This window comes from Epinephelus fuscoguttatus, linkage group LG3 (assembly GCF_011397635.1).
Source record: "Epinephelus fuscoguttatus linkage group LG3, E.fuscoguttatus.final_Chr_v1".
NCBI classification, from domain to species: Eukaryota; Metazoa; Chordata; class Actinopteri; order Perciformes; family Serranidae; genus Epinephelus; species Epinephelus fuscoguttatus.
In genome coordinates, this window is record NC_064754.1 from 30,088,193 (window position 1) to 30,098,314 (window position 10,122).

At 41.6% G+C, this 10,122-nt stretch overlaps 1 protein-coding gene across 1 annotated transcript; it reads left to right on the forward strand.

Moving 5' to 3' along the window:
* The first annotated feature begins 3,353 nt into the window (after window positions 1-3,353).
* On the forward strand, window positions 3,354-9,735 carry LOC125886522 (uromodulin). Its single transcript, XM_049572781.1, has 11 exons — window positions 3,354-3,387; window positions 3,490-3,581; window positions 4,981-5,766; window positions 6,376-6,810; window positions 7,079-7,393; window positions 7,562-7,764; window positions 7,902-8,053; window positions 8,598-8,840; window positions 8,934-9,093; window positions 9,195-9,270; window positions 9,377-9,735. The coding sequence occupies exons 2-11, from the start codon at window positions 3,506-3,508 to the stop codon at window positions 9,394-9,396; spliced, it is 2,466 nt and encodes an 821-aa protein (XP_049428738.1). The 5' UTR covers window positions 3,354-3,387; window positions 3,490-3,505; the 3' UTR covers window positions 9,397-9,735.
* Window positions 9,736-10,122: the final 387 nt, after the last annotated feature.

Below are 10,122 nucleotides of genomic sequence, written 5' to 3' on the forward strand. Positions count from 1 at the left end.
AGTAATAATGTGTCCTACCACAATTATGCAGATGACACTCAGATCTATGTCTCACTGACAGCAGGTGAATATGGACCAGTGGATTCACTCTGTCACTGCATCCAACAGGTCAGTGTGTGGATGCAAAACAATTTTCTCCAGCTAAATTCAGACAAGACTGAAGTCATCGTGTTTGGTCCACAGAAACAAAGACAAAGTGTCAGCAGTCACCTCCAGTCTCTCTCTCTAAAACCTACAAATCAGGTTAGAAATCTCGGGGTAATAATGGACTCAGACTTGAACTTTAACAGCCACATCAAATCAATAACATCAGCAGCTTTTTACCATCTAAAAAACATTGCCAAAATCAAAGGTATAGTGTCTAAACCTGACTTGGAGAGACTTATCCATGCATTTGTCTCTAGTAGGTTAGACTACTGTAATGGCCTGCTCACTAGCCTCTCCAAACGGGCTGTAAGACAGCTGCAGTACATCCAGAATGCTGCTGCTCGGGTCCTGACCAGAACCAGGATGTACAAGCACATTAGTCCTGTGCTCAGGTCTCTACACTGGCTTCCTGTGGCTCAGAGAATAGACTTTAAAGTAGCTCTGCTTGTGTACAAGTCTCTCCACGGTCTAGCACCAAAGTACATCTCTGACATGTTAGTGCCATACGAACCATCTCAGACTCTGAGGACCTCAGGGACCGGCCTCCTGCTGATGCCCAGAGTCAGGACTAAACATTGGGAATCAGGATTCCAGTTTTATGCAGCTAAAATCTGGAACAGTCTTTCTGAAGATGTGAGACAGGCCTCTACTCTGACAATGTTCAAATCTAGGCTCAAAACAGCTCTATTTCACTGTGCATATGACTGAAAGGATCTTATCTGCACTCTTCTCTTTTAAAGTTCATTTTATAATGATTATTTATGTTTTTATTTTGTATTGTGATTTTAATGCATTTTCTTGTTCTGTAAAGCACTTTGAATTACTTTGTGTGTGAATTGTGCTCTACAAATAAACTTGCCTTGCCTTACGTAGATTGGCAGGTTACCAAGGGGTAAATGGGTATACTTATATATTGCAATGGCTTTTTGACTGATAGATGGGTATACTGTAAATGGCCAGAATAAAGAGATGGGTGTGAGGACCTTGATCAACAAAGTGAGGACACTGGAAACAGACGTCAGCTGTCTGTCCGTCAACACCTGAACAAAACAGTGGACACATTGAGTAGGAGGGGGTCAGCCAGGAGTCAGTGGACAGACAGAGAGACATCAAGGAGGACAGTCACACCAGATCAAGGCTGTAATTACAATATACATAGACAAAAAATATTAATTAAAGGGAAAAAAGCTATTCCAAGAGAGGCGACCATGCACTTCTGTCCACTGCAGTTCTGCATGTGGTTTGTGCAAGTTTTTACTTTTTTTTTTTTAAAAAACTGTATATACTTTATTAATCCCTGAGGGGAAATTCAACTTTTTCACTCTGTTGTTAATTACACACAGGTCCAAACACACACATGCACAAACAGGACCTATACATGCACTAAGTGGAGAGATGTCAGAGTGAGGCTGCCCATGACAGGCTCTCTGAGCGGTTGGGGGGATCAGTGCCTTGCTCAGGGGCACCTCGGCAGTGCCCAGGAAGTGAACTTGATTAATCAAAACGAATATGCCATATAACATATCTATTTATGACCAAGATCAAAACACCCACCAGGGACAATGTAACTCTGTCACAATGTGCTGTTTTCTTTACTTTTGGATTTGATTATTTGACATCTCATTGGTGAAAGTATTTGACCTAGTGTACTCAAACACATCCTGAGAGGTACACAAACATAACATTTTTTATTACCAATGTTTCTGCCTGAGTAACTGAAAGTTGTATTTGAGTAAGGCTCTCTCATTGATGATTGCCAACTCTTCAATGAAGTGTTTGAATTACTATTGCACACAGGTATTTACCAGCATAAAGTGTTATATATTATATATTATTATCGGCACTCTTGTCTTGTAGAACAAAGGACTTGGTCAACTATTTACTTGAGTGTAACACTAAAGGGGAAATGAGCTTGGAAACATGATTAGACAAAAACATTACAGTAAGGCCGCCAATGATTCCAGTAAATAATGGTAAGGTGTGACACAAAAATACCATAAAATCACAATAAATGAAACTGACAGTGTGAGAAAGGTCATCCTGTCTATAGTGATCTAATGGTTTCCAGGCTCGTACTGGACTGATTAAAGAAAAGAAAAACACCTTTTCAAAGCCAGACAGTTAAATACTAAAGGTGGGGTCCAACACAAACATGCTGTACAGTAATAATTGTGTATGAGATATGATGTACTAGTTTAATTCATGCAGGAGATTCAGCTGATTATCTTTTTAAATGTATTAATATGTCTGTCAGCAGTGCATCTTCATTTAGGCAACATAGGCATGCCAAAAAAAAATTCTGTCTTTTTTGACATAAAAAAAAATGGGACCTAGACGTGTCTGCCACAGCATGCCAGCAGCAGAGAGCGTTCATTATAATCAATTATAAAGTACCCCAGGAACCAAGGAATCAATAGCCTAAATGAAGGAAAGGGCATGTGTCAGTGACAGCGTTCGAGGAGTCAGACTTTGGTGCCAGCTCTATAGGAGTCAACAGGATGGGTGTGGCAAATCACACTATAACTCATGATATTTCAAACTTTAAGGGTTCCTTGCCCAAAACCCGGAAATGTGTTTGCATTTTGCTGATCCTGGATCGACATGTAGGGATGGTGGGTGAGTCATGTAGCTGCTCATCTGCAGTTATACCTACTTGAAGAAAACCTGCTCCACTCCACCTACGTGACAAGTCACATCCGTGCCCCATAAATGTCTGATGTAAGAGAAAATGAAAAAGCACAAGATGTTGTCAAGGGTGCCAAACTTAAAAGCCTTTAATGATTATTTGGTCAGAATATATTTCAAATGCTCAGGAACTCAATGTACTCTCAGATATTTTAGCCACTGCTGTGACAAAAGGTGTTTATAGAGGGGCTAGTCAGTCGATGCATTAACGCTGGAATGTGCAAACTTGACCATAATGAGGACCAAGAGGTCTCCATTATGTTTCAACACTAACCTGAGATTGATTGTAGTGCCATAAAAATGTATTGACTCGGGACTTTGTTTGCGTGCCAGTCCTGTTTGAATTGTATCTTAATTTTGTGTTATTTGATTAATAAGTAACTCTTTTCATGTCGTATGAATCATTGTTGTCACTGACCCATTTATGTGTTTTACCAATGACTGCTTCATTGGTCCTCTGAACACACAGACAGGCCTATAAATACTCACACTCACTCGCTGGGAGATTTACAAGTCATTCGCCAACTCCTGGATTCCCACACAGTCTCTCTAAAGGTGAGTACAAAGACTGGCGTAGTGAGTAATTTTCTGCAAGGCAGCATAATTCTATATTGATAAATAATTATTGTTTTGAATTGTCTCTTTGGTCTTTTTCAGGAAGTTTGTGTCGTGGATGTGGTCCATAATGAGGGTGCTTGGGGGGCTGTTACTGCTCCTAATTTTGCAGGTTTTTACAGGAAGCACTTCAGGTAAACCGTCTGATATGTTTTCATCTTGGGTTAGACATTATTACACATATCTGACACGTAGTTGTACGTTCCTTTTTGAAAAATTAATTACCTTTTCGTGGATATTTTTCTTCTTGTCTCACATATGGATGGGCTGCAAGTAACAGACTAATGGAATTGTACCCTGAATTGTATCCTTGAGTAGATTTAAGATAAAAGATTTAATTTGGCACTATCAATGTTGCATTTTCTTATCCCAAAATTATCATCACTACAAGCGATGGTATGGGTGACAAGAGAAGTCAGGTAACATAGGACAAATAAGGTTTTATATCTTGAGCCCTTTAAAAATGATCAAACATGTTGATGCATTTTTATTACATATGTGCTTTACATGAAACAATCATTTTGACTGGTCTGAGATAACTAGGATGGACAGAACAGAGATTTAAAAAATCACTGATCCCAGAAATTACCAGGTCAGCCATGTGGCATGTTGATTTTCTCTTTTTGGTAATAAGAGTGCTGCATCCAAAATAATAAGTATACAACATCAAACATGTTTGTAGGATGTTACATTTGATTAACTGTTTGACTTATGATGAAAATATGTTCACAATACTCTTGACTATTTATGGGAAAGGGTTTTGAGTGAGTACTTCATGCATTCAGGTAAAATGGGACAAAACATTGAGATAGAATGGGACATTTATGACTTATGCTGTTGTGTGGCACCCTGTAATATTACAGACATTTTATCATTTTTGTCACTATAAAATTTTAGAGATGGTGCAGTGAGTCCATGTTAACCACAGTTGTCCAGAATTAGCCGTCATTAACAAGCGTGCAAGCACACACACGCATGTCCACCGTAGACAAGGAAACAGGCAGCAGAAGAACAGGGAAAGCATGGCAGAAAAGTTAGAGGATCTTTTAAATGCAGAGTTAGATTACCTTAATGATGTAATGAATCAATGGCTGAACTGAACAGCTGATTTAACCATTTCAAAAACAAAAAAATATGATTGTCCCATTTTCCCTGAACATGCCACCACAGTGAGGTCGGGGTTCTTGATGTATTTGAGATTTCTAAAGTATTTTTTTTTGGCAACATATTTTCTTTGTAGAACAACCGCAAAGATACATAACAAGTTCTGAAAGTAACACTGAATTGTATTTGGTTTTCTTTGTAATCGACCAAAAAGTGTCCCGTATTACTAGACTTCACCATGCCTCTGATGTAATTCTACAGGAATCCCTCTGTTATGAGATTTAAAGCTGTTTTTCTGGGTAACTGTACTCACTGAATACTTCAAAACAAATTATTGAGAATCAGAAAAGCTTAGTTCATTTATTTCCTTTGCATGTAATAACTAAAAATGAGCAATAGCATGTATCAAACTATCCTCACTTTTCACAGGGACACTTGTCTCCAGCTGTGACTCATGTCATGATGAAGCCACCTGCCTGGAGTCACAAGAACGAGGCGACACTTTCACCAGCCAGGCGGTCTCTTGTGTCTGCAAAGATGGCTTTGTGGGTGATGGTCTTACCTGTTACGATACAAAACTCTGCAGTGACTCCTCTTGCTGTAGCCAAGGTTATCACTGGTCACCAGACAGGGGCTGCGTGGACACTGACGAGTGCTCCCTCCCAGACTCACCCTGCACCCCACTTCAGGTTTGCCAAAACACACAAGGCTCTTTCGAGTGCCTGCAGCCCTCCTCCAGAGCCAGAATGGGAAACTCTTCCCAATCTGTCCAGTTTAGCTGTGGAAACACTGTTTGTCCTGTAGGCATGGATTGCATCCGTAACAATGGGACTCAACGCTGCGCTGACCCCTGTGAGCACTACACTGTACTGGATGATGACTGGCGTTCGACAAATAACACATCAAATGAGATCCAACACTGTGACCGAAATGTGAACTGGCAAGGCTGGTATCGCTTCTTCCTGGGGCAAACCAGTGCTCATATTCCAGACAGGTGTATAGGTGAAAACAGGTGTGGAACCCACGCTCCTATGTGGATAACACAACCGAATCCCACGCAGCCAGACGAAATTGTGACTCGTACTGCTTGTAATGCATGGGCCGGCAGCTGCTGCTTTTTTACCTCAACCACCATCCATGTGAAGCTCTGCTATGGAAACTACTACGTCTACAAACTTGCGAAGCCAACTGCATGCCAGGTTGCATACTGTGCAGGTAGGGATCAGAGAACTTCAAGCACAATATAACAACAATAGGTTTGAACATTAGCAATGTTGTTTATGCCAAAGTCTTTACCCTACCTATGTTATGAAACTTAACCATAGTAACACCAGATAGTTTTAGCCTTTAGCTGGCAGGAGTGAAAATAAGTCATCCTGAACATTTGTTGTGTTATGATTTCAGAATGATGAAGACAGTTGGAGAACAAGTGGATACAAAATAGGACGTAGGCTCTACAGGAAAATGTTTTTTCTTCCCAAATAATGTACAGACTTTTAGTCATTCTATTATCTCAAATGGCTTGAAAGACAGTGTATATAGCTAAATAGGGGACAAAGTCTCCCAAGGGAGCATACCCCCGGACCCCTCTAGCTTTGGGCTGAGCCATGCTTGTTTGCAAAGTCTCGCTTTGCTCCTGGTATTGTTTCATCTGAAACATCTCTCACTGTAACAACAAATTCAGTTTTCTCATCTAATTCATTTAAGTGTTTCAGAGGAGTCATGCCACTGTTGTCCTCTTGTTCTTAAAGTGAATGCACAGTTTATGAAACCAAAATCTCATTGGTTTAGCACCAGTATCTCACAGTCTTTTCCCTGTAACAGAGGTGAACAGCACCAGCCCTGCAGTTCCACCAACCACACCTTATCCATACATATCTGCTGAAAGCCAGTCAGTCCCTCTCACTTCAGCAACACCAACAGTCGACAACAACACAGGAGTTGAGGGGGAGGTCCGCCTGGTCAACGGAGGAAACAGCTCCTGCTCTGGCAGAGTAGAGATCTTCCACAGTGGACAGTGGGGGACGGTGTGCGACGATGCCTGGGACCTGCTTGATGCTCAGGTGGTGTGCAGACAGCTGGGCTGTGGCAGGGTCCTGTCAGCACCACAAGGTGCACGCTTTGGACAGGGCAGAGGGCCCATCTGGTTGGATGATGTCATGTGCAGAGGGAGCGAATCAGAGCTCAGCGAGTGCAGACACAGAGGGTTTGGATCTCACAATTGTGGTCACAATGAGGATGCTGGTGTCGTCTGTGAAGGTAGATACAGATTTGTGCAGCTAAAGGCAATGAAGTGTCACTGTGTAACATGCTGTAACATTTAGCTGAGAGGAGTTCCGTTACCACTTATTACAGTAATATGAAATATGTGTTTTACACAACTCTTTATGATCTGTTACCCTAAAAACTTTTGTCATTTTAAACAGAAAGCTGTTGTTAGTGTTATTTTTCAAAGACCATCTTCATGAAGTCCATCTCTCATCTGAGTCTGATATTAACGATAATATGTGTCATGTTTTTCTGTCAGCTCTTTCACCAGTGAGGCTGGTCAACTCTGACAACCGCTGCTCTGGCAGAGTGGAGATCTACCATGATGGACTGTGGGGGACAGTGTGTGATGATGGCTGGGACCTAAACGATGCCAATGTGGTGTGCAGACAGCTGGGCTGTGGCTCTGCTCGTTCAGCACTACAAAGTGCAGCTTTTGGACAAGGCAGTGGACCCATCTGGCTGGACGATGTCAGCTGTTTTGGAAATGAACCATCGATAACAGACTGCAGACATCCAGGGTTTGGGGTCCACAACTGTGTTCACGGTGAAGATGCCAGTGTTGTTTGTGAATGTAAGTTTTCTTTTATATTTTGAAATCTTTTGACATTATACAGTAAATAATACATACTAAGGTAAAGACTTATTGAGGCTCTCATCTTGGTCTCATCTGTATAGTATTTCCCATCTTATCTGCTTTCCCTCACACTTTTATTTGATGACCCTCTATCTTTTTCTTCAGTCCAGCACCCTCCACCCCCTCAGCTTATCTGTGGCCGTGATAAACTCCACGTAGGGCTGGATATGCCTGGCCTTACATCCTCTGGTTTGAACCCATTCTCTGGCAACCTGGCAGCCCGCAACTGCTCCTGGGTCAGAGTGCGTGATGATGTGGTGTGGTATGAAGTGGAGGCCACAGCAGGTGCCTGTGGAAACACACTGATGGTAACTTCTGTTTCTTTTTTGAAGTAATCCTAATCAGGTCCATCACCTGAAGGACAATATCTCTGAACACGTGCTCATGCTGCTGCCTGTAGCACATCTCACGAACTGACTAACAATCTAATCATCCTGTCTTTCAGACTAATGGCACACATGCCATCTACTCCAATAGCTTGTTTATATACCCAATAAACAACGTATCCTTCGCCCTTCCTGTGAGTATTCCCTTCTCCTGTGCGTACCCCCTGGACACAGACAGCAGCCTGAATGTGGCGATCAGACCAATCCTGTCGTAAGTTGCCTTTTACGGAAAGTTGTAAAATAATCAGCATGGGTGTAACTGAAGCAGCCTGAGTGATGGCTGTACTAGATTCCTATCTGGCTGATATGTAGACTAAAGCAGATGTTCCCAACTGGTGGGTCGCGGTCCAAAAGTGGCCGCAAGTGACCTGCGAACGGGTCAAGTTCATAAAAAACAGACTTTATTTTAAAGTACTGTGAATTTCCAGCACAGAGCTTTAAAGTGCTGTGTCACTGACTGAGTGACTAACGGACAACTAATTGACAGAGACAGCAAACTAACTGGACAACATGGCCAAACACAAGTATGATGCTGAATATATTAAACTGTGTGGACCTTGAACTGATGACTAAGGAAAATCTGGAGCCTGTGGCCGGACCAGTTGGGAACCACTGGTCTAAAGATCATTTTTGTGTCGCTGCCTGTTGTTTGTATATGAATAACGGAATATAACAATAGCACGATAAAGAAAACAGAAAAGAAAAACTTAGAAAGAAGATTCGCCATAACAAAACAAACATATTTTTCTCAACAGGCTGGCAGGTGGCATTTCAGGCTCAGGTAACAAAGCCAGAGCCGTCATGTCTCTTTTCCGCAACTCCAACTACACTGAGACTTATCCACCCGGCCGGGTCACCCTGCCAGTGGGCTCGCCATTGTACGTGGGAGTCTCTGTGGAAGAGAGAGATCCAAGCTTTGCAGTTGTTCTGGAGGACTGCTACGCCACTCACTCATCAAACCCTGACGACCCCAAGCAGTACCCTCTTATCCTGAACAAGTAAGTGTCCCTCGTAAGCCTCAGCATATGGTTTGTTTAGTATAATGGGGAAAATGTTTAATCTGTAGTGATGCACTCTGTCCTCTCTCCCAGGTGTCCCATTGACCACGGGCAGGTGTCAGTGGTTGAGAGCGGCTCGTCCCTCCGGGCTCGTTTCTCTGCCCTGTTCTTCCTGCTCCAAAATGAATACAGAGACGTTTACCTTCATTGCAGCCTCAGCCTGTGTGAACAGAGGAGCTCCTCTTGCGTTCCAGTGAGTCACAAATTGATTTTATCACTAACATTGATCAATAATCAATGCTGCTTAAACACAGTGTTTTAATGGTATTTTTTCCACCATCTCCCACCACGCAGCCTTGCACACGTAGGACTGCTCGCTCTGTCTCTGACTCTGATCCTCTGAGCACCCTCACCATTGGACCAATCATTTGTGAGTATGGGCAACAATTTGGTCTCAGGGCTGATGTCACAACACAATGAACTACATGAAATTAATAACTATGCTTGTTTTCTCTCTCTTTCTTATTCATCTGCAGGGGACGAGTCACCAAAGTGAGCTGCTAACATGCAATAATACAAACACAGTAAAATCTGTGATATGATTCTTTGTTTAAAGATATTTTTTATTCACAAGACATAAGATTTTAAAACTGTTGTAACAGTTTGTAATACATTTTTATCACACTTTGTATCCATCCTCAGTTCTATTGCCTTTGTAATGGTTGTCTTATTAAATAACAATTAAAAAGAAACTCCGGTGGTTATAATGAAATGAAGGTACCAGTACTTTTCTTCTTCTCTGTCTCTATTATCAGCATAGCCCTGATGTGAATATATTGTATGTATATGAATTTATATACATATTTTTATTAAAGATTTTTTTGCATTAGTATGATGCGGTCTCTGTTTCTTGGGCTACGAATACATTTCAAAACAAATTATTCTTTCAATTCAGTGACAACTTTTCCATATTTTAGCGTAAAGTGTGCAACAGATATGAGTGGTATAACATCACCTTCGCGTTGGAGTTTGGTTTTTAATGTCACTGTGACAATGCCATGTGTTTTTTGTATGTATTTTGTGTCCCTGTCCAAAGAGCACCTCTAACCAAGGATGAGTCCACGAAGCGCTCCTGTTTTGAACATTGTTTGATAACATCACCTCGTTGGAATATGTGGTGGTGACATTCATTCACTCATTCATTTCTTACTCCACTCACTCAACTATTCATTTTTACTAAAGTGTATAGCCCTTTTTGACAACATTGTCACCTCACAGCAAG